Source organism: Candidozyma haemuli, assembly GCF_002926055.2.
Source record: "Candidozyma haemuli strain B11899 chromosome Unknown H_2014730914, whole genome shotgun sequence".
NCBI classification, from domain to species: Eukaryota; Fungi; Ascomycota; class Pichiomycetes; order Serinales; family Metschnikowiaceae; genus Candidozyma; species Candidozyma haemuli.
The window spans coordinates 797,626-821,042 of record NW_020289907.1 but is presented as its reverse complement, the minus strand read 5'-3'; the positions used below and the strand labels follow the sequence as shown (position 1 = coordinate 821,042).

General features: G+C 44.5%; 7 protein-coding genes across 7 annotated transcripts; 3 read left to right on the top strand and 4 right to left on the bottom strand. All coding sequences in view use genetic code 12, as the record gives it.

Moving 5' to 3' along the window:
- Window positions 1-161: 161 nt before the first annotated feature.
- On the top strand, window positions 162-1,439 carry RPT5 (proteasome regulatory particle base subunit; the record flags this gene model as incomplete). The annotated part of the gene is made up of 1 exon (XM_025488486.1): window positions 162-1,439. The coding sequence occupies one exon, from the start codon at window positions 162-164 to the stop codon at window positions 1,437-1,439; it is 1,278 nt and encodes a 425-aa protein (XP_025343148.1).
- A 1,990-nt stretch (window positions 1,440-3,429) lies between these two features.
- On the top strand, window positions 3,430-7,793 carry CXQ85_004877 (DNA-directed RNA polymerase III core subunit; the record flags this gene model as incomplete). The annotated part of the gene is made up of 2 exons (XM_025488485.1): window positions 3,430-3,569; window positions 3,599-7,793. 2 exons carry the CDS (start codon window positions 3,430-3,432, stop codon window positions 7,791-7,793), a joined length of 4,335 nt encoding a protein of 1,444 aa, XP_025343147.1.
- Window positions 7,794-10,786: 2,993 nt separating this feature from the next.
- On the bottom strand, window positions 10,787-11,479 carry CXQ85_004876 (uncharacterized protein; the record flags this gene model as incomplete). The annotated part of the gene is made up of 1 exon (XM_025488484.1): window positions 10,787-11,479. One exon carries the CDS (start codon window positions 11,477-11,479, stop codon window positions 10,787-10,789), a length of 693 nt encoding a protein of 230 aa, XP_025343146.1.
- A 2,622-nt stretch (window positions 11,480-14,101) lies between these two features.
- On the top strand, window positions 14,102-14,721 carry CTA6 (Cta6p; the record flags this gene model as incomplete). Its single annotated transcript, XM_025488483.1, has 2 exons — window positions 14,102-14,116; window positions 14,248-14,721. The coding sequence occupies 2 exons, from the start codon at window positions 14,102-14,104 to the stop codon at window positions 14,719-14,721; spliced, it is 489 nt and encodes a 162-aa protein (XP_025343145.1).
- Window positions 14,722-14,745: 24 nt separating this feature from the next.
- CXQ85_004874 (uncharacterized protein) lies at window positions 14,746-17,655 on the bottom strand (the record flags this gene model as incomplete). The annotated part of the gene is made up of 1 exon (XM_025488482.1): window positions 14,746-17,655. One exon carries the CDS (start codon window positions 17,653-17,655, stop codon window positions 14,746-14,748), a length of 2,910 nt encoding a protein of 969 aa, XP_025343144.1.
- A 2,018-nt stretch (window positions 17,656-19,673) lies between these two features.
- Window positions 19,674-21,242, bottom strand: CXQ85_004873 (uncharacterized protein; the record flags this gene model as incomplete). The annotated part of the gene is made up of 1 exon (XM_025488481.1): window positions 19,674-21,242. One exon carries the CDS (start codon window positions 21,240-21,242, stop codon window positions 19,674-19,676), a length of 1,569 nt encoding a protein of 522 aa, XP_025343143.1.
- A 224-nt stretch (window positions 21,243-21,466) lies between these two features.
- On the bottom strand, window positions 21,467-21,994 carry CXQ85_004872 (uncharacterized protein; the record flags this gene model as incomplete). Its single annotated transcript, XM_025488480.1, has 1 exon — window positions 21,467-21,994. One exon carries the CDS (start codon window positions 21,992-21,994, stop codon window positions 21,467-21,469), a length of 528 nt encoding a protein of 175 aa, XP_025343142.1.
- Between the last annotated feature and the right edge of the window lie 1,423 nt (window positions 21,995-23,417).

The window sequence follows — 23,417 nt, the reverse complement described above, 5'->3', positions numbered from 1 at the left end:
CCCCTGATTCCAAAAAACCAATCAGAATTTTCGTAGCACCTCTAGATCCCCAGTTCCCCAAATTGAGCTCCGCACGACCAGTGGCAACCTCATACTAACTAAAACCTCACACTATCACCAACCAACAACTACTCTTTTCCCACACAACTTGTCCCCCAGAGATGGCCACGCTAGAGGAATTAGAACAAGACGAGCTTCTCGACCAGGAGATTGCCCTGCTGTCCACCCAAGACATCGCCAACCGCACAAAACTCCTCCACAACGACATTTCAGTCATGTTCAGCGAAAGCCAAAGACTCAGCCATGAAAAGGCCGTCATGGCCGAACGCATCAAGGATAACCAGGAGAAAATCAACAACAACAAACAGCTTCCATATTTGGTGGGCAACGTCGTGGAACTTTTGGATCTCAATGCCGAAAAGGAGGCGCTAGAACAAGGAGGCAACTTGGACGTGGACGCTGCCAGGCTGGGCAAACTGGCGGTGATCAAGACCAGCACGCGGCAGACGATTTTCTTGCCGCTCATTGGGTTGGTGGATCCGGCGAATTTGAAGCCGAACGACTTGATTGGCGTGAATAAGGACTCGTACCTTATTTTGGATCTCTTGCCTTCTGAGTACGATTCGAGGGTGAAGGCGATGGAGGTGGACGAGAAGCCGACGGAGGATTACCTGGACATTGGAGGGTTGGATAAGCAGATTGAGGAGCTCATTGAGGCCGTGGTGTTGCCGATGAAACAGGCTGAAAAATTCAAGGCCTTGGGCGTGAAACCTCCTAAAGGTGCTCTTATGTATGGGCCTCCAGGAACGGGTAAAACGCTTCTTGCACGAGCCTGTGCTGCCCAGTCGGGAGCGACGTTTTTGAAGTTGGCGGCGCCTCAGTTGGTGCAGATGTTCATTGGTGACGGTGCCAAGTTGGTGAGAGACGCATTTGCCTTGGCCAAAGAGAAGGCGCCTACGATTATCTTTATTGATGAGTTGGACGCCATTGGAACGAAGAGATTCGATTCAGATAAATCTGGTGACCGTGAAGTGCAGCGTACCATGTTGGAGCTCTTGAACCAGTTGGACGGGTTCGGTTCCGACGATAGAGTCAAGGTTTTGGCCGCCACCAACCGTGTGGACACTTTAGACCCAGCCCTTTTGCGTTCGGGCCGTTTGGATAGGAAAATCGAGTTCCCCTTGCCCTCCGAAGAAGCCCGTGAGTCTGTCCTCAAGATCCACGCCAGAAAGCTCAACTGCGACCATAACCTGATCAACTGGAGAGAATTGGCCCGTTCCACCGACGAGTTCAACGGCGCCCAGCTTAAAGCCGTCACCGTGGAAGCCGGCATGATTGCATTGAGAAACGGCAAGTCCGTGATCAAGCACGAAGACTTTGTTGAAGCCATTGGCGAGGTCCAGGCCAGAAAGTCCAAGCTGGTCAACTTCTACGCATAAGTACTACAAATTCACTGATAACTCTTGTTTTCTATTCACTTGTGGACCTTTTTGAGCTCCTCTCTGAGCTTTTCCGTGAAGTCGTCCTTGGCGTCGTCGTCGTCCCAGTCTTCCTCCCAGAGGTTGCCTGAGTTGAGCTGTGGGTTTGGCTCGTTTGTCCAGTGGGAGTCTTCTGGGAAATCCTCAAACTCGTCGTCTTCTTCTAGCGTTTTGATCACTTTGCCTTCTTCGTTGGACATGGTGGATGAAGGAGGTGGTGGTTTGGCGTTTGGAGGTTTGGTGGTTTGTCAGTTGAGTACTTGCCACTTGGGCCGCGCACGACCAAACTAGGGTGGGAAGGCGATTCAGCCAAGGAGACAGCTTTTGGAGGATAAAAGTGGATCAGGAGATTCTTCTGAAGCCGGGGATTTCAATGGTGCCGTTGGTTTTTCGGGATCTTGTGTTTTGGGCTTTTTGGTGGAGGTTTGGCGGTAGAGAAATGGCTGCGAAATGAAGAAGTGGAGGGGGAGGAAGAGGAGGAGGTAATTGAGGGAAATGGAGGGTTTTTGTGGTGGAAAGAGATGGAAAAGAAGCTAGGGAAGTGGGTTTTTGGCGGTTTCGAGGCCACGGTGTTGATGTTGCTGGTGGTTTCTCCGTTCTGAGACATGGCCCAGAAAGGCTGAAGGGATTTTCAGGAATGTTGATGATTCCTTGGTTTTTGACAGTTTGGTCGTTTAAGGTAATGAAGACGAGTGAATTGACTAATTTTCTTGCCAAGCGGATTGATGGTGGTGTTGCTGGATGGTACTTATTTCTCAGTTTATGGATATTACCAGATCTCACTGTTCACCAATTATTTCCATTTTCTGGCACCCAAAATGGCCAATCCTTAACGATATGAATGCCAAGGAACTCCCGAAAGCGTCTTTGGGCCACCACCAATCCAATTGTTGCCGTTGGTTGTTTCCTTCATCTACTATTCACCACCCACTGAGGTCCACTCATTTCCACGCCAGCCAATTCTCGTTCCCCCTCCAACCATTAGAGCCATTTTCAATGGAAATAACAACCACTAGGTCACCCCAACGTCTCCCTCCACTGCGTTCTCGTCGTCCACCACCTCCTCCAAGCCGTCCCAGCCAAGCCCATCCCAATTTCCCCAAACTTCACCAAACTTCCCCAAACTTCACCAACCAACTCCACTCCATAAATACACAAATCTAACAACATTTCTTCTACACCCTCTCCCTTTCCCTCCGCCTTCTCTTCCCCATCTCACCTCTTCCCCTTCTGCTCACTTCCACCAACCCCCCGCCATTTCGCCCAAAACCCCACCAAAACACAAATCCAACCACTCCCCCATAACAACACACGCCAAATCCACCCAAATCATCCTTTTTCCGCCCCAAATCGTCCCTTCCTGGCCAGTTCCACCCGTTTCCCCCAAATGTACCCTTTTTGCACCCATCGCACAAAAACCCTCCACCAATGCAGCCACAATGGCATAAAAGCAAGAAAATAACTAACTAGCCTGAATAAACTGGGCCCCCTCAACACCCCTGGACCATCCACTTCCCCCTGAATCCCCTGGCTGTCGACTTAGAGTCGAATCCCTCTGTCAGAGTCCATCCTGCATGATGTACTCTAGAAGTTGGTCCGAGGATGTTCCGGTGTCTGAAGAGAGAGGAAAGCTTGGCACCGAGAAGGACCGAAGCTCATAGGATAATGAGGTGAGGCTCATAGGCGATGAGATGAGGTCCGGGTAACGAGAATAAAGGTATATATTCAGTAGTATCCTCATATTCTAGAGAGGATAACTAATACTATATTAAAGAAGTTGTACAAACTATAGTAAGACTGTATAAGATGCTGTATTGTACCAAGTACTGTACAGAGACTAAAGAGAAACTTCAAGACCCTCTCCAGATCACGTGCCTCTCACGTGCGCCATCGCAAAATTTCAAATCTATCAAACCCCACCAAACCTCCACCAACAACCCCCCTCCTCCCCATGAAAGACGTTGTTGTTGACGTGGCGCCCAAGTGTATCAAAGGGCTCGAGTTCAGCGCTCTCTCCGCCAAGGAGATCGTCGCCCAGTCCGAAGCTGAGGTCACCACAAGAGATCTCTACGACTTGGAAAAGGAAGACAAGTCAAGGAACAAGGCGCCTTGGACACCAGAATGGGTACTTCTTCGAACGCCGTGGAGTGTTCCACGTGCCACGGGAACTTGGCGACCTGCCACGGCCATTTTGGCCACATTCGCTTGGCGCTTCCGGTTTTCCACGTTGGTTTCTTCAAACAGATCATCAGAGTGCTCCAGTGCATTTGCAAGTCGTGTGGCGCTATATTACTCGACGAAACCACCAAAAGGAGGTTCTTGGGCGACTTGAGAAGGCCCAATATCGATAACTTGCGCCGCATGAAGATATTGACCAAAGTGGTGGACCAGTGTAAGAAGCAGAGAAGGTGCTTTAAGTGTAACCATGTGAATGGCGTGGTGAAGAAAGCAGCAAGTGGCGCTGGCCCGGCGGCGCTTAAAATCGTCCACGACACGTTTCGGTACATTGGCAAGAAAGCCACGCCGGAAAAGGAGTTCTGGGATAAGGAGTTTGACGAGGTGTTTCTGAGGAACCCAGAGCTTGAAAAGTTTGCTAAACGGGTCCACGAAGACTTGAATCCGTTGAAGGTGTTGAATTTGTTTAAACAGATTTCGCCGCTTGACTGTGAGCTTTTTGGCATTGATGCTGCTCGTGGGGGAAGACCAGAAACGTATATTTGGCGGTATTTGCCTGCTCCACCGGTTTGTATCCGTCCTTCGGTGATGATGGACGCCCAGTCGAACGAGGACGACTTGACGGTGAAGTTGACGGAGATTGTGTGGACGTCGTCGCTAATAAAGGCTGGAATTGAAAAGGGTATTTCAATTAACAATATGATGGAGCAGTGGGACTACTTGCAGCTTTCTGTGGCGATGTATATCAATTCGGACGCTGCCAACCCGGCGCTTCTCCCTGGAAATATGGGTTCTGGCTCTAAAAGCTCAAAACCTATTCGTGGTTTTTGCCAGAGATTGAAGGGTAAACAGGGCAGGTTCAGAGGTAACCTTTCTGGTAAAAGAGTGGATTTCTCTGGGCGTACGGTGATTTCGCCAGATCCGAATTTAAAGATCGACGAAGTGGCCGTTCCTGACCGTGTGGCTAAGATCTTGACGTACCCGGAAAAGTGTACTCGTTATAACCGCCAGAAGTTGCAAAAGTTGATTTTGAACGGTCCAAACGTGCACCCGGGCGCCAATTACGTTTTGAAGCAGAACGAAGCTGCAAAGCGTAATTTGAAGTTCGGCGACCGGGTGAAACTAGCCAAAAACTTGAAAATCGGCGATGTCGTCGAACGTCATATCGAAGATGGCGATGTGGTTCTCTTCAACAGACAACCTTCCTTGCATAGACTTTCCATTTTGTCCCACTACGCCAAAATCAGGCCCTGGAGAACTTTCAGACTCAACGAGTGTGTTTGTACGCCTTATAATGCCGATTTCGACGGTGACGAAATGAACTTGCATGTTCCCCAGACGGAGGAGGCCCGAGCCGAGGCCATCAACTTGATGGGCGTGAAGAATAACCTATTAACGCCCAAATCTGGTGAACCTATCATTGCTGCTACCCAGGATTTCATCACTGGGTCGTATATTATCTCGCATAAGGACTCGTTTTTCGATAGAGCGACGCTTGTCCAGCTTTTATCGATGATGTCAGATGCAAATTTGCAGTTTGACATTCCTCCACCGGCGATCTTCAAGCCTGTGGCGCTTTGGACGGGTAAACAGGTGTTTTCGCTTTTAATCAAGCCCAACAGGAAATCTAAAGTGGTGATTAACGTTGACGCCAAAAACAAAACGTTCCATCCGCCAGCCAAAGGTTTGCCCAGTGAAATGTCGCCCAACGACGGGTTTGTGGTGATCAGAGGGTCCCAGATCTTAAGTGGAGTAATGGATAAGTCCACTCTAGGCGACGGAAAGAAGCATTCGGTGTTTTACACCATTCTCCGTGACTACGGGCCCGACGAGGCTGCAGACGCCATGAACAGAATGGCCAAGCTCTGTGCACGGTTTTTGGGCAACCACGGGTTCTCTATTGGCATTAATGATGTCACTCCAGGACTTGAATTGAAGACAAAGAAGGAAGATATGGTTGAACTGGCGTATGCCAAGTGTGACGAGCTTATTGATCTTTATAACCGTGGGAAATTGGAAACGCAGCCTGGCTGTAACGAAGAACAAACGTTGGAAGCGAAAATCAGTGGTTTGCTTTCGAAAGTTCGTGAAGAGGTCGGTGACGTGTGTATTCGAGAACTTGACTCGCTCAATTCGCCGTTGATTATGGCCACTTGTGGTTCTAAAGGTTCTACATTGAACGTTTCTCAAATGGTGGCTGTTGTGGGTCAACAAATCATCTCAGGTAACCGTGTTCCCGATGGTTTCCAAGACAGGTCTTTACCACATTTCACGAAAATGTCGAAAACGCCCCAGTCCAAGGGTTTCGTGAGAAACTCCTTCTTCAGCGGCTTGAGCCCTCCAGAGTTCTTGTTCCACGCTATTTCTGGTAGAGAAGGGTTGGTGGATACCGCTGTGAAAACCGCAGAAACTGGTTACATGTCCAGACGTCTTATGAAGTCGCTTGAAGACTTGTCTGCGCTGTACGACAACACCGTGCGTAACTCGTCCAATGGTATTGTCCAGTTTACGTATGGAGGAGACGGTTTGGATCCTTTGGACATGGAGGGCGATGCCCAGCCGGTGAACTTTAATAGACAGTGGGACCATGCGTTTAACGTGACGTTTAGGATTGAAGATAAGTCTTTGAAGCCGTATGAGATCATGGAGGTGGTGGAGAATGTCCTTAGACCGTTGGAGGAGAGGCTTATCAGGTACGATAACCTTGGGCACGTTGTGGAGGGTGAAAAGAGTGAAAAAATTGAGTTTATTGATCAGAAAGATGCTGAAAGAAACTTCTACAAGTCGCTTCGTGACTATGTCTTCAAGAAAGCGTCCCAGCTTGCGCAATTCAGAGAAAACAGGCATTTGCAGCCGTTTTTGAGGAAATCTAATGATATGGAGATTGAAGAGGACTCGTCCAGCACTCATGCCGTCAACCAACTCCTCAAAATCTCCGAAAAGTGTGTTTCTGAATTCTTGAATCAATGCTTCTACAAGTACAAACGAGCCAAGGTTGAGCCTGGAACGGCTGTGGGCGCCATTGGAGCTCATTCTATTGGTGAACCAGGAACGCAAATGACGTTAAAGACATTCCATTTTGCTGGTGTGGCTTCAATGAACGTTACATTGGGTGTGCCTCGTATCAAAGAGATTATCAACGCTGCCAAGGTGATTTCCACGCCTATTATTAATTCTGTATTGGTGAACGACGACGACGAAGTCGCTGCACGTGTGGTTAAAGGCAGAATCGAGAAAACGCTACTCAGAGACGTTGCTTTCTACATTGAAGACGTTTACAAGAACGATATGGCCTTTTTATCCATTAAAATCGATACAAGAACCATCGAGAAGCTCCAGTTGGAATTGACCTTGGATAACATTCGCCAGGCCATTGCCAACGCTCCAAGGCTCAAAATCGCCAACAACGAGGTTTCCCTCTATGGAAAAGACCGAATTAACGTGTTGGTGACGCACAAGGAGCTGAAACTGGAGAACCTCGCCAAAACCGCCCAGTCTGACTATAAAGTGTCCGAAACCAACGCCTCCCTTTTCTTCAGAATGCAGCATCTCAAGCGTGCTCTTCCCGATGTGGTTATCAAGGGTCTTCCCAACATTTCCCGTGCAGTTATCAACATTCGTGATGATAGTAAGAAGGAGCTTTTGGTGGAAGGTTATGGCCTAAAACAAGTCATGTCGACAGATGGAGTGGTGGGCACGAAAACCACCACCAACCATATTTTGGAGGTTTACGATACGCTTGGAATTGAAGCTGCCAGGTCGTCCATCATTGGCGAAATCGACTACACCATGTCGAAGCACGGTATGAGCGTGGATCCAAGACATATCCAGCTTTTGGGCGATGTGATGACGTATAAAGGAGAAGTTTTGGGAATTACCAGGTTTGGTCTCTCCAAAATGAGAGATTCAGTGTTGCAGCTTGCGTCGTTTGAGAAAACCACCGACCACTTGTTTGACGCTGCGTTTTTCATGAAAAACGATAAGATCGAGGGTGTTTCTGAGTGTATCATTTTGGGCCAGACCATGGGTATTGGTACAGGAGCGTTCAAGATGGTCAAGACGTCGAACTACGACGAGACCCGGATGAAGAAGAAGGAGACGCTTTTTGAGAGTCTCTGTGAGGTTCCAGCGCAGGCATAAAGAGAAGGAGTTGGTTATAAAGGGAATTAAGGTTTGAGGGGTTGTTTTGGTGGTTTTGACGTTTTTGGGTGTTTCTGGGGTAACTTTTGGTCACTGAACTTCATACTTGAAATCCAGTTTCCATGCACTTGCCAAAGCATCATATTCAGAGGTTTCTGGACTCGGCAGTCTCCAACTCAGGAACCGTCTTTATCTTTACTTCCACAAATAATATATGCCCATGAATTTACCGTATCTACAAGTATCACTTACTGTAGTTCACAGCTTATGGAAATGACCATCTACAAGTAATACTCCTCGTGTCTTTCCATATATACTAGTATTTACTTACTCTTGGGAATCACCATATCTACAAGTATTACTTACTCTTGACCATTAGCATATCTACAAATAATAAACCATATCTACAAGTGTTACTTACTCTTAAGGAATAGAATATCTACAAATAATACATGCTCTTGGGAAGTCGCCATATCTACAAGTATTACTTACTCATATCATTCCATATCTTCAAATAATACATACCACTTCACCATATCTACAAGTAATACTTACTCATGTACTTGAAATCCTCTACTCTTGAAAATCAGCATATCTACAAGTAATACATATTCATGAAAATAAGCATAGAACTATAAATACCGTTGAAGATCACGATAACTACTGATAATACGTACTACTCTTGAAGAAGAGCATACCTGGAAGTATAATACTCATGAAGATAAGGATACGTAGAATTATAAATACCCTGTATTTCACTCTTTCTAGAAACAGACTCTTCTAAGTCACATCTTACTTCAAATAGTACATCTTAGTTCAAGTAGTACATACCCTTGTACATTACCATATCCACGAATGATACATACTCTGGTAATTCACATCTTAGTTCAAGTAATACATATTCTTGTTCACCACATTCACAGATAATACATACTCTGGTAATCACCATACCTATTAATGGAACTATAAATACTGTTGATAATACATACTCTTGAAGATTAGATGGTCTAGAAATATAATACTCTTGAAGAATAGATGGTCTTGAGATGTATACTTTTGAAGATACCCTGTATTTCACTCTCTCTAGAAACATACTCTTCTAAGTCACATCTTACTTCAAATTATACCTGTTCTTGTACTTCACATCTTATCTCATGTAAGTACATCTTAGTTCAAGTAATGCATTCTCTACTAATAATACTCTTGTAACTCACATCTTCTTCAAGTAAGACATGCCTATGTACTTCACCGTATCTTCAAATCATACCTATCCTTTTCCATATCTACAAATAGTACACTTCTTCACATCTTACTTCAAGTAATACATATCCTTTTCCATCTTCGAGTAATACCTACTCTTGTAACTCATCATATCTACAGATAATAAATACTGCTCTTGAAGATCAGTTCACCTAGAAATAGTACATACTTGTAAATCACCATATTTACAGATAATACCTTCACTGTAATTCATCATATCTTCAAAGAATACATACTCATATCATTCCATATCTACTACTCTTGGGAACCACCATATCTACAGATAATACATACTCTTGAAGATAAGCATACTTAGAACTAGAAATACTGGAAAATTACTCTTGTAATTCACATCTTATAGTACATACTCTTGTAACCACTCATTTCACTTCAAGTAATACATCTTACTTTAAGTAGTATCAACTACTCTTGTACTTCACCATATGTATAAATGTCAAATACCCTTGTACTTCACCATATCTGTATCATCCTTCTTGTACCATATCTTCAAATCATGTACTCTTGACAGTCACCATATCTACAGATGTTAAGTACCCTTGTAATTCACCATATCCACTAGTACTGTAATTCAACATCTTGCTTTAAAAGTACGTACTCTTGAAAGCCATGATCTTACTTCAAATAGTACATATTTTACAGAAACAGAGGATACCCTTGTACTCCATTTCTACATACTCTTTTGTTCAATATCTTTAAGTACTACATACTCTTGTACTTATGTATTTCTTCAAATAGTACATAATTTTGTACCTACAAACAATACATATAGTTGTACTTCTTCATTCCTTCAAATAGTACATACTGTGTCTACAATTGATGGCACGTTCTCTTCTATTTCACTACTTCTTCAAGTAATACGTACCCTATTTCTTGCTTCCTAGAAGTAGTACTCTCTTGGAAGACATGATTCTGAAATACACACTCTAACCCCTAGAACTCTTTTCTTCCACGATGTATGTATGTATGTATATCCATACCAATCTCTCTTCAAATGGAACATATATGTCTATTTATCCATAACGTTATCTGTCTTTAGACAACATATGTATATAGATCCATAAAACTCTTCTTTCAAATATAATACATGTATATCAATATGCCTATCTTTCTTCATATACCTTCTTCAAACACTATATGTATGTCCATAACACTCATTCCTTAAATAACACTCTTTCTCAAACAAGGATCTTCTTTCTTTAAATAACTCATATTTATATACATGGCTTTATCTTCTAATAACATCCCTATATTCATAAGACTGTCTTCATATATAGAACTCTTCTTGAATAATATATGTATATCCATAGGACTATCTTTCCCTAAATAATACTTATATGAATATATCCATAACACTCTTTCTTCAAATAATACTTATATGAATATATCCATGGCCTTCTCTTTCTTCAAATAATATCCCTATATCCATATGACTATCATATATAGAACTCTTCTTCAAATCCAAACCTCTCTTTCTTCAAATATGTAAATCCAAACCTCTCTTTCTTCAAATACTACATGTATGTATGTCCATAAACCTCTTTTTCTTTAAATGAAATATGTATATCCATGGGACCATATCTATTCCTCAAACAATATATATACATTCATCCATATATATATCCATAAACCTTTCTTCTTTAACACATAACTCTTTCTTCAAATAACATAACTGGATCCACAAACTCCGTTCTTTTTCAAAACCTCCACTTTACTTACTTCCCTCTACCTCTCCTGTTCGCCTTCTCCACCATCTCTTCAATCACCTTCGCTTTCATACAAGCCCTACTGTCATTTTCCCAAGAACTCTCCACTGGAATTGAAACCAGTACTTTCTTTACTTCTTGTAATTCTGCTTCCTCTGGCACTTCCGCTTCCTTTGGTTCTTCAGTCACTTCAGTCACTTTTGGTACTCTTTCTTCTTGGTTTTCTGTTTCCTCCTCTCCCTCCTCGTCCTCTCCCCTTTCCTCTCCCCCTTCCATCAACTTCAGAACACCAAACACTACCACCTCCACTGCCAAAAGCAAAAGACAAACACCGCCAAAGTCTCCAGAAACATCACTTCTCTTCACAACGCCCAACTCACATCCCTGGGGAACGCCATAGCCCAACCACAAACAAACCAAACAAAAAACCGACGTTTTCATAAACTTCCCATACTCTTTGGTTGTCCAGAACATCAAGCAAAACGCAATCCACGAAGAACCAACCAGAATACCCAAAAGAAGCCTAACTAGCTCAAAAGAACTGGAACTCCTAAAAACCTCTATAACTTGATCAGTACTATCCTTCACCAGCTCATTCTCCAAAGCCAGAGTCAATGTATCGTCCCAAGAGTCAACCAACTCCCAGCGACGAGACTTCAGGAACCCCAGCGCTTGTGCTATAGTGGAAGCCACGTCAAGCATGATTTCTTTTAGTGGGTGACGTAAACCGAGGAAACACTTTGGAGGTTCTGTTCTGCAATAGCCAAATGGATAGAATGTGTATTGTGTTTCTTCAAAAGGCCACTCTTCGAGGAGAGCCACTGCCATGGTGTTTGTAGACCCAGGAGAGGCTCTTTCGAGTTGTCGAATAAGCTTCTTTGAGTAGTCTTGCCAGGATATGTTGTTTGGAAGGGAAAAGGTGGTGATTTGGCTGGCACGGCTGGGAACGAGAAGGGAAAGCTGGAGACGAAGGCAGAGGAGGACGAGGAGGACTGTGAAGAGTTTGGTGATTGTTGAAGGCCAGTTGGTTTGGGTTCTAGGCATTTTGGGACTTGGAGGAAGAAGGGAAGGTGGGAGGATTTATAGAGGTGGGTTTCTGGGAGGGAAAGTGGAAGGATGGGAGGTGGAGGGAAAATGTTACTGGATTTGGCAGGAAAGGAAGGTCCAGGGAGGGCAGAAGGTGCGTTGATGTAAGTTTAAGCAAGGGGAGGTCGTTGAAGGCTGTTTAATGGAGGGGAGGGTTAGTTTGGCTGGTGGAGGAGCAAGAGGGAAGTACACAAATAGAGGGGATTCAGTAATGGAATGTAAGTACATATTCTGTTTACTTGGATGCTTCTGAAACGGCATTGGGCTGTTTTGGGTTGTTTTTGGTGGAATTGGTTGGAGAAGTGGGAGTAAGTGGAGGTTATGTGTGGAAGGAAGAAGGTGTTACTGAAAGAAGCTGTATTTTTGACAAAAAGCAAGGAAACTTAATTTCTATAAAGTTTCTTCTTGTTTCTTATGTAAAATAAAGGTCAATTGCAGTCAAAATGTTCTTGTGTGGCCTTCTTGGTGGGTTACTTATTACTGCTCATGACTTACTCAAATTGGCCATAGAGTGAAGAGCAGAAGTTACCAGTAATTACTCATTCTACGTAGATTTCCCCCAAAATCGGCCATTTATTCAATTGGAATGGCGTTCTGGACCCACGTCAACTCTTTACTTCCTTTGACTGTTACTACCCACTGACTGTTACTGCCCTTCTTAGTAAGAACAGACAAGAAGCCACATGTAAGCAAAGAACGTACTTTGGAAGGCTAAAGTCCATTTATTCTCCTTATTTTGATCAGATGACTTTTCTTTACATTCTTTCTATTCCTACTGTAGAAAACCTGTAACTTAATAGTATATCCTTCACCTCCAGCTCACTCACCATGTCTTCTAACCAGGCCATCTTACAAACTGATTTCCAAGAAAAATGACTTCTACTAAAAGATTCGTCAGCTAATTCAGTCACAATATCCCATCTTTCTGTTATTGCTCAAAAAGAGTGAAACCACTATACACTCATTACTTACTCCCCTAGCCTTCCTTAAGTAACATACTTAGACACCATTTACGTCATTTACCCAACCAATACCCACTACAAATCATCCAAATATCAAAATAAAGCCTCAAAAAACACTCCCCTTCTTCCACCATTCCACCAGTACACTTACACTCTACTTCTTACTCTTCTCTCCACCTCATTCACTGAACACATACCACTTCCATGGACAAATCCCAGAACCTGAACTCTAGAAACCATACATTTAACTTCAATAAAAAACAAGGTTATTTCCTTGAAGCCAAGCAAATTCAATGACTTTCAGACAACGAACCCGTCGAGAATCCACCTTCTATACATCCTTTTGCCAATCCATGAACACTACAAACCTCCAATGTCCACCAAACGTCCGTCAAACGTCCAAAAAGCTCAATACTCTTCTTCAACCCACCGCCATCCCTTTCACCTTCTCTTCCCAGCCTCCCTCCACCTTCCAATCCTCATCTCAGTGAACATAAGTACAATTAATTATCCTTCAGTCAACCATGAACAGTATACGTATTCCATAAACTTAACTCAACAAAAACCACCCAAAACAATCAAAGCAGCTCCAATAACCATAAAAATACACATTGTTTCTAAAAGACAAAGCCGTTCCAACTTTCACTGACCCTTCTTGTCTTCACCATATAAGCTTACTACGAGAAGAAGAACCCACCGCCAAAACGACCATCTACCATCAAAAACCAACCAAAAGTCGTCAATAGCATAAAAGCAGCCAAATATACCGAAATAAATCAAATTTACACTGAAATTGACTCATTTCACCGGAAAAACCCATGCTTGCTTGCTTCCCATACTTAACACTTTTCGCAGCCAAAGCTACACAGAGAAACCCACCGCCAATTCCACGAAGAGTCATCTTTTTAAAAAAGTAAAGATATCACCAGATTCCTTGCTTTCCCAGGAACACCAGAAAGTCATTATATCTCTCTTTTCCTCAAAATCTCCCAACTTAGCTTACCCATCCAGTTTCTCAGTCTTTCCCATACTAAATCATACATTCCCAGCCAACTCCCTACACACCCCCAAACCCACCAAACAAGCCACTCCCTCGTCTTCCCCTACCCTCCAGGGGCCTCTCCTTTGCCTCCCTTTAACCACATCAACCTTCTCTCGCCTCCTTCCACCCAAATCCTTCTTTTTTGCAACCATTCCTGCATATAACCACCAAACATCAACACTTTCCAAATCCACAACTTCCAACAACCCAATTCCCCCACTTCTTCCTCCAGCCATGTCTAAAGACTCGGTCTACTCGAGCATCCACTTCTCCCACCCGAACCAAGTCACGTTCATGGAAGACTGGAGGAATTATCACGTGCCCTACGACGAAATCGATACAACCCTGCTTTTCCAGGCTTCTGCCAATATCTTCCCCAGTTCTTGCTAGAAGAAGAAGAAGACGGTGCAATTCCACTCAATCTGGCCACGTTCAGCTCCAAAGTCAATAAAAACAAGAATCTCTTGCGCCAGCCGATCTGGACGGATTTGGGAACTGACCAGTTGAGAAGTGATGCTAAGGTGAAGAAAATCCCTGACCAGACGATTCTTAAACTGCTTCATAGCGGCATGGGGGACGATTCGTTGACTGATTTTTTGTCGAACGGGTATAACGCGGAGTTTTCCGTTTTGGCAAACGACAATTGCAATGTTTCAGATAGTTGGCTGAATGTGACGAGTGATTTTCCGGTAAACCATACATTCAGCAACGTCAGGATGCGTTCTACAAGCGGGAGCCACCACCATCATCAACAGCTGAACGAGTACCCAGCGTTGCATACGCCGCAGGTCGGCAGAACTCGCCAGATGTCGCTGGAAAAGTACCAGACTCCCATTGGACGCATTGTGCGTTAATTAGGCATTAATTTATAAAGTGAATCACTCGGCAAGCAACGTGATCCGGTCTTTTTCAATCTCCTCTCGAAGCTGGAGGAGCTGCTGCTTGCGGGCCTCGGCCCGTTCTTGTCTTCTTTTCATCTTTACTGCTGCCAACACAAACTGGGCCACGACTCTAAATGTGGGTTTCTTGGCCTGGCGTTGTTCGACTTCTGGATAAACGCCTAGAAGCGCCGTTTTGGCAAGCTCGTTGCGGAACTCGGCGTCGGCGTTGCGTACTGACGACATCACCATGGAATGGACTTGTGCTAGATCTTTGGCTTTGTTCTGAATCTCAAAGAGCTTCGCTTTGTAGTAAAGAAGCTCGTTCTGTTGGAGTCTTTGCTCGGTTGAACTGCGGCGGTTGGGCGTTTTGGGAGCAGCACTGAAAGGATTGGAAATGGATGCTTGCGCTAGTTTCGAATTGAGCGAGTCAATGTGCGCTTGAAGCTGAGCATTTGTCTTTTTTGCTCTCAAAATATCCTCGGCGTTCTTATTGGAGTTCTTGTATTCAACCGAATCAATGTCGTTGATCTTCCTTGCAAGCCTGTTGCAATGGCGTGTGGTTTTGGTCAACTCCAGGTCCAAGTTTCTTGCACGAACCTCCAACAGCGTTTTCTCAGACGCCAAAATCTTCATTTCCGTCTCCATCGTATCGATCACTTCCTTGAGCTTCGACTTATCCTTTTGGGAACTCGTCACTCGGCTTTCTAACTCGGCGATTCGGTCTCTATAATCATCCAAAGCTGCAGAAACGTCATTCTTTCTTGCCTCGTTCTGCTTCACCTCCAACGCCTTGATCTCACGCTTGGCTTCCTCGAGCTGGCTCTCTAGAAGCGCAACCATGGCCGAATCGTCTGGAACAGACTCAACCCTGGCTCGTTCCTTCAACACATCAAGCTTATTTTCATAGTAACGCTGTTGATCATTGAGTTCTTTCTGCAACCTCTCCAATTCACGCTCCAGGCGCTCCTTTTCACGTTGGAGAGACTGAAGCTCGTAGTTCAACTCGGCCTTGGCCCCATACGACTCTTCCACGTAACTCTTACCTCTGTAGTCTCTGCTTACAGTTCTGAGACGCGACTCCAACGCTTCAATCACCTCCTCTTTATCTCTCACAGTCGTTTCAAGCTTGCTTTGGGAAAGCTTGTTATCTCTGATCCTTGATTCCATATCGTGAACTTCAGAAACAAGACGATCCTTCTCTTTGGCAATAAGATCCGAAGCTCTCTTGGCGTCTTCCATTTCTCTTTCAAGCTGCCTGTTGTGGCTGCTCAAGGAGTCGATTTGGCGTTCAAGACGGTACACCTTCTCTTCGTCACGCTTCTTTTCAAGCTCGTAGTACCTTGTATCGGTTCTCTGCAGCTCACGCTGGGCCGTTCTCAATTCAGCCTTGAGATGTTCGAGCTGGAGCTCTTTGGCATCGAGATCTTCCTTTAACGAGTCGTATTTGATAGAGTTTCTCTCCATCTCGTCCACGAGACTGCTGTACTCCTTTTCGTAGAAATCAACTCTTTCATGTAGTTCGTCAATGACATGTTGCTGGTCGTTCTTCAGATGAGAGCCCCTGGCCAACTTATCTTCCAATTCAGCAATAATATCTTCAAGATCACGCTTCTCTGCTTTTAATCTCTGTGAGTTCTTGTGCAACTCGTCTATCTGCTCTTCAAACACTTGAGAGGCCTTGTTGGTATCTTCTAAAGGCCTGTACCGGTCGAGCGAGTTGTTAGACGCTAGTTCCTTCTCGAGATGTGTGTTTTTGCGAGAAAGACGATCCACTTCATGCTGTTTCTCTAAAATATCATCTTCAAGGCTCCGCAAACGAGTTCGAAGATCTCTGGCTTCAGCGGTGGCCTCCTTGAGCTGTGCGTCGCGTCTGCTGGTGCTGGCGTTGAGTTTGCTCATTTGGGCATGCAATTCGTCAATCTGTTTCTCCTTTCCAGGCGCCTGGGACCGTATTTGCCTGACAAGAGCGTCCAACGAGTCCTTTTCATCTTGTAACGTCTTTTTCTCGTGCACCAACGAATCGATGCGTTGCTCGAGCGCCTGTGTTTCGCTCTTTACAGCCTTCTGCTTCAGCTCCAAGGCTTCTTTCTGGCCCTCGACCAGCCGTAAATCGTCCACTGCCTCACGAAGCTTCCTTTGAAGCGTTTTACACTCACCTTCCAAACTGCCAATCTGCTCGTTCGCGTCCAGAGGCACCTTCAGCTGCTGGAGTTGTAGCTGGTGCACCTGAGCCTTCAATTCGTTATTCTCTTCTTGTAGCTCGTTGTGGCTGAAATCCCGACGGCTCGCCAGATCCGTTAACTGCCGGCGAAGCAGCTGGTTATCATTTTGGAGCGATTCCAACCGCTCATACAACTCGCCAGGCACTTTGCTCTTCCCCAGCACTTCCAGCTGCAACTGGGCCACCTGGGCCTTCAAGTCGCCAATTATATCATCCTTCTCGCCCAATGCTTCTTTATACAGCAGTTTCATCGCCGCCATCGCCCGCTCAGGGCTCCCTGACGACGCAACCGCCGCCGCAGGCTGTTTTTCCAAATCCTCCATCGCCCTAGCCAACTTCTGCTTAAGCTCCATATTCTCATACACCATCTGGCGCTGCTCCTCGGGAGCCTTCCGCATATACTTTGTCAACGTGGCCACTTCAAATTTCAAGTTATAGTTCTCCTGCTGGAGCGCCTCGAGCCGTGCTGTGATCTCCTGGGCCAGGCCTGCTCCATCGCCCAATATCTTGTCCTTTTGCTTGAAAAAACCGTCCAAAAACCCGCCCAGACGTGGATTTTTCGCTGTGTTGAGCGACGACACGCCTATTGTTTGCAGCTGCATCAGGTGGTGGGTTTCAGTATCGTCTGTGTTTTCGAAAGTGGTATCGATCTGGGAGTTGGAGATTTTGTCGCTGTTTATGGCCATTTTGGGCTCTTTTGGCGGCGTTTTTTCGTGCGGGCGCCGCTTGCCGATGGGCGTGAACTCCCAGCGTGAGCTGCGTTCGGGAGGCACCAACGAAGAGGCAAACATGGAGATTAGTAGTAGTATGTGGGTTTGTTTGTGTTTTGGAGAATCGCGCGTTGTCGCGATGTAGTTGGAAAGTCACGTGACACGTCACGTGAATTTTCACAAACCACATAACCTCCCTTTGCTGCTCTGTCAAATGCAGTAGGGAGTCCGGGGTTGGCTATTTTTCGTTGTTTCGGCGGTTAAAGCTCACCTAGAGCTGTGCTGCCCCTATATCCACGGTTTACATGAAAACGTATGGCACTTGCTTGAGAGGTATAAGTGGTGGTAAAACTGGGGCCACCAAAGAAGCACCATTTCCCCAGTTCAGCTGATTTTTGCATTTCTATAGAATCCAGAGGTGTCTGGTAGTGCCCTGGTACTTTTTCTAAAAATTATATGCCCTTTTTGAGGCCAAATACTGGCCCTCTCTATGGACCATCAAGTCTACGGAAGCATTGGCCAATTGGAACTGGCATTCCAGGAAGCAGCGTATTTTGGGTTTTCAAACAACTTTTGTCAGTTTAAAACGTTCTCGGTAGCTTCAGGAAGAGCTTACTAGGATTCTGTGGCTTTGGCTGTCCATCAGTACTAGTCTTCCAGTAACAAGCAATACAGTGAACTTCACTTGAAAAGTGTACATTTGCTGGTCCAAATAAGTCACTCAGTTCTTTTAAATCAAATGATGTGGATTGACAATCCTAGAAAATACGTTTGGTGTCCTTTGGCTGGCCTTAGATGAAGTGTACTGGGAATGTACGAACCACGGCTAAACGGGGCCCCAGAAAGTCTGTTTCTGGAAACTTCTCATTCCTTTGAATAATCCTGAAGGCGCTGAAAGCTTCTTAAGGTTGTTTAAGTGCCTTGCAGGGCCTGAATAGCTGGATGGTTCCTCTTTGGATGTCCAGTCGTATACTGGTGAAACCCTGCCCCATTTACAGCTTTCCCTGACTATACAAAACACAGGATTACTTTAAAGGGCTATATGAATATCATTTTAAGGTTTATACATTTAAGGAAGGAAACGGGCCTTTTGATGACGCTTTGGGTGTACATCCAGTTGAGTTCAGTGAGAAGTGCAATGTATTTCTATACACTTGCTACGGGAAGTCATAATACGAGTCATTCCAAGTCTCTTATCCAATTTCATGATCATCAGCAAGCTTAAAGGCCTTCAGAGCGATTAATAGAGGAAAAAGAGGCCTTGGGTTCCTGGACCAAAGTAGAATATTCAATTCCCTTATAAAAACCTATGCCCAGGAGGCCTCATAGCGTGTAGAACCCCAGCTAGCCTTTCCTACAACACTCTACCCTTCCACTCATGAAATACCCTTCTTTGAAATGGATTTCTGGTGAACAGCTTATCTATGTATTTCTGTGTCACCTGCATATAGACACCTTCCATGCGTCTTATCAGTAAACCTTATCTTGCACAGCCGTACGCTGAAACACCATCAACAAAAGGTGTCTTTCAGATATATTGATAAAACAAAGAATATACGATTGTTACTTAAGGCTCAATGCAGCCACCATCTCATTTTCGCTCCCTACATAAGCCGTTTCATCCCGAAACGCCCACTTTTCGTTTGACATATAACGGTAGAAACCCAGGGCTATAAGTGCCCCTACAGAATCCAAATCACCAAAAGCAAGCCTTTATTATTCCTTCACAGTCTTAACTACCATCCTTGCAACCTCCAAAGGAAACCACACCTTATACTTCTTTTCCCTATCCATAACCTCAATCGTTAGCATATACGTCCGTGAATGGGTTGCAGTAAAAAAAGAAGCCCCCAACGAAGGAAGCGCCACATCGTACGCCCTATGGTCAGCCACGTACACCAGCCGCAGCTGCTTGTACCCTTTCATGAAACACTCTTCGTACATTGGCTTGAACGCATCCACAAGCACTTTCGTCCTTGAAATATCTCTATACTTCAAGCCATCCCCTGGATATACTCATGAAGGTCAATATGAAGACGAGACGGCTGTTCTTTAGTATCAAACAACTCAATCCTGAGAAAATCCGTAAGTCTCGCATTGGGCAACACCGCATGGCCTGGTTCCTCTCGGCTCAAATTCTCCCCGACAAACGTCACCACAAGCTTGTTTTTCTTATTGAAGAAAAACGGCCTCGAGTACGTGGTACAGCCATAGCAGTAGCCGTGGGTCGTAAACGCGCTAAACTCAGGAATCGCAAGATATTCACCAGAGTATAGCATGTATTTCGCATAAGGTGGATCCGCAGGTGCATATTCACAAACCATCGCCTTTGATCTTTTTGTTAAAGAACGAGACCCAAACTTGTCAAGCCCCCAGGAGCGAAGCAACTTGTTTGGAATCTTTTCCTGGTTGTACTGGACAAGCATTGTGGGAAGCACCGTAATGACACTCACGGCACGCACTTTATCATCATAACTAATAGCTTCCGTACGTTGGCAAATATACTGATACCCGATTTGCCTAAGCTTTTCAACATGTTTTGCACTTTCTTCGAGCTCAAATACACGGCCCATACGTACCTCTTCAATATGGACGATGCCTCGTTGTCTTTGAGGAGGGCCTGGACAGCTTTCTCGCTTCTTGCTGAACATGGTGCTGGCAACAGTGATTTCTTCATATACTGTTAGGTCCTGGAAGACTCCTGAACATTCCACCAGCACGGTTGCCTTAATAGAGTACGTTCTGGACTGAGTGTTGGTGAAAAACGTGGGTCCAAGCTTGGGCAACACACACTGGTAGAAGGAACGGGGCACGCAGCACTTCCACGTCCCGTTTTTCTGTTTTTCAAAGCATAGCTTTTCTTTCATTGTCTTGTCTAAACAAGGCGACTCACAGTATGATCTTTTTATGCTGACTTGGTTGTTTGTGGCTTGCGTTGTGGAGCTCAACTCCTGGAACGCTATCTTTACTCCAGTCATTGTCACCTCCGGCATTTCTCCTTCTTCCATGTACAATGCAAGCTCCAAACTGTCTGCCACCTGCTGTCCTGGCAACACTACCGGTTCGTATTCAGCATGTGCAAAGCTGGTCTGGCGACAAGTAGCACTTCGTAGCGTCAACAGACCGTCATCACTTTTGGTCTCCTGATCCAAGAATAGCGATAATTGCATCTCTGTGGCAAGTGTCAGAAAGGCAAACACATCTTGTCCTGATACCATCACACACCTCCCAAAAGCCTTATCTTGCTTGTCTGTTCTGAACTCTTGTATAGAGAGTTGGCTGGGGTGGATAACAGCATAAACCGCATAGCAGCTTTCCTTTGAAAGGTCTGGCTCCCACCCAAACTTCTTTGTAACCTTTTCTTCGATTTCCAACCTTATATTGGGGTTGTCGAGTTCGACGACAACTCGGCTTCCTGAATACATGTACCCATCCTTCTCATATACTCTATTCGTGTGACTCACATAAGTGTCTTTTATTGGCTTTGGAAGCCAGATGGTTCCGGGCGTCCTGGCGCCTACCTTAAACTTTTCAAACGAAAAGAACGACGCAGCTATATCCATGTTGGATGGTAGAGAGAGGTGGATAAGTGGATGTATTATATATTCCTTTGCACTGCCACTGTAACTATCTGTGCAACTGCCGGATTTGAAACCAGTCATCTTTTCGAATTGGCGGTAAGTGCAACTATAATTACCTAAATGTCGACCTGATTCTGTCAACTTTCCTAATACTACTGATACCTAAAAATCAATTTTGCCTTATTCATAACAAACTAAACAATATTTCAACCAAACACATGGTATTTGTTGGAAGTCAGGGCTAGACTAGTCCACAAGGCATCCTGGCTGAAAAGACTATCCAAAGTGCCCTCTGGGAGGTCTTCCCAAAACTTATCACCATCCTTTGGTACTGTAAGAGTCTTATGCTTTTGCTTTCTGAGAGGAAATTCTGGACTCCCTACTTCGGATTCACTTCCACTTTCATCGCCGATCCTTTCACTAAACGGGTCAAAATCTCTGATGCTTCCTTCGCTTTCTTGACCGTCGTCTTTAGAATCAAGCTTCTTGCTCTCATTTTGAACCATTGAAGCGTTAATTTGACTTCTTGAGGCGGAATTGGAACTGTTTTCAGGGTTTACCGTTGGTAGCTTTGGACCTTGGTCTTTGGAAGACTTGTTCCTCATAGAAGTCAAGCGCTTTTTAACCATTAAAAGAAAACGGTCAAGCGCCCCCTTATCGTCACCATTGTTTTCATCTCCGGAGTTTGAGTTGTTCTCTTCCGTCATCTTCCGTGGCAAACTAAGACTGTTCATGAAGGCTGCTACCAGGATAAGTAGTGATGCCATCCAACGTAAGCATAGGTCACCTCGTTGCCCTTTAAGTAAAGCGATGAAATAAAACAAAAGACTGAGGGAAGTTATAATGAGATATGCTGAGAGAACGAAAAACGGATCAAGACAGTCTATGGAAGGGACACACACATTCATGCCCATTTGTCCAATCGCTTGGGCACATAAATACCAAAACATGTATAGCTTTCTTGTCTTCATGGTTAGACATTTTTCAATGTCAGGTTCCAAGTTGGATCGAGTCGTATGAGAGGTCAAGTAGCATAATTTGCTTAAGAACCGAGAAGAGACCTTTCACCAATCACTTTTAAGTTGTTGCAATTTTTGCTGCAGCTTTACAGTTGCATGTATGTTGGATGATAGTGGGAAGTGGATACGAAGGTGGATATATACTGCAACTGCAACTGCCAGAAGTGGAATATGCTCTTTTGGAGATGCCAGTAAATGCTATAGTTGCCTAAGAACAATCTAGTTTTATCTCTACTAGTTTCTTTAAATCAGTTTCTTTAAACATATAAATAAAACAGTATTTGGTGGTATTTAGGTGAAGGTATGCCCAAACACCCTCTGAGTCTTTCCAAAACTTATCCGTTTTTTTCTACTTCCTTCTTCTCCTTCCTTCTCTAAATCAACCTCTTTACTGGCCACTAAGCTGCTTGAAGCTTCTTCAACAGACACATAATCCACATCTTCATCTGAAGGCATTTTGTTCTACTCTTTCCAGACTATGTAAGTGACTTCTTTCTGACCCAACATCTCTATTCCTTCTTCAATTTGGCTTGATTTTCCCTTCTTCTGGATACAGCCTTCACTAATGCTACTGCCAGTATAACTAAAGAAGCCATCCAGTACAAGGCCATTTCGTCTCGTTGCCCTTTAAACAAAGCACCAAAGTAACAAACCAAACTGTAGCAAAGCACACCAACATATGCAAATAAAACAGGAGAGTAGAACCTGTTGAAAGGAACACACCGAGTCATGCCCCACTGGAAAAGAACCTGGAAAAACATTCCCCGGAATATGTACTGACTTCTTTTATCCATTGGAAGACATTTATTGATTTCGTGTTGAATTTGAGTTACATCACCTGCCAAACACGAAACGTCTGGGGACCTTCCACAGTCTTGTCTAGCTTTATCGCTGCAAGTTTCAGAATAAGCCATTTTGGCTAAAAATAATTCGTTACATTTATTTTTTGCTGCTTTTAAACAACTGTTAAAACCCTTGTTTAGACATATTCTTTCCGCTTGAGTCAATCCAGTCCTGTCGAGAACTTCAGTCGGAGTTGCCAGAAACGTCCAATATCTCATAAGAAGCAAGAGACCCACATCCGGGTATACCTTGAAGAAGGTCTTCTTTGTAGGTTTTGAGTTTCTGGTTTTCATGC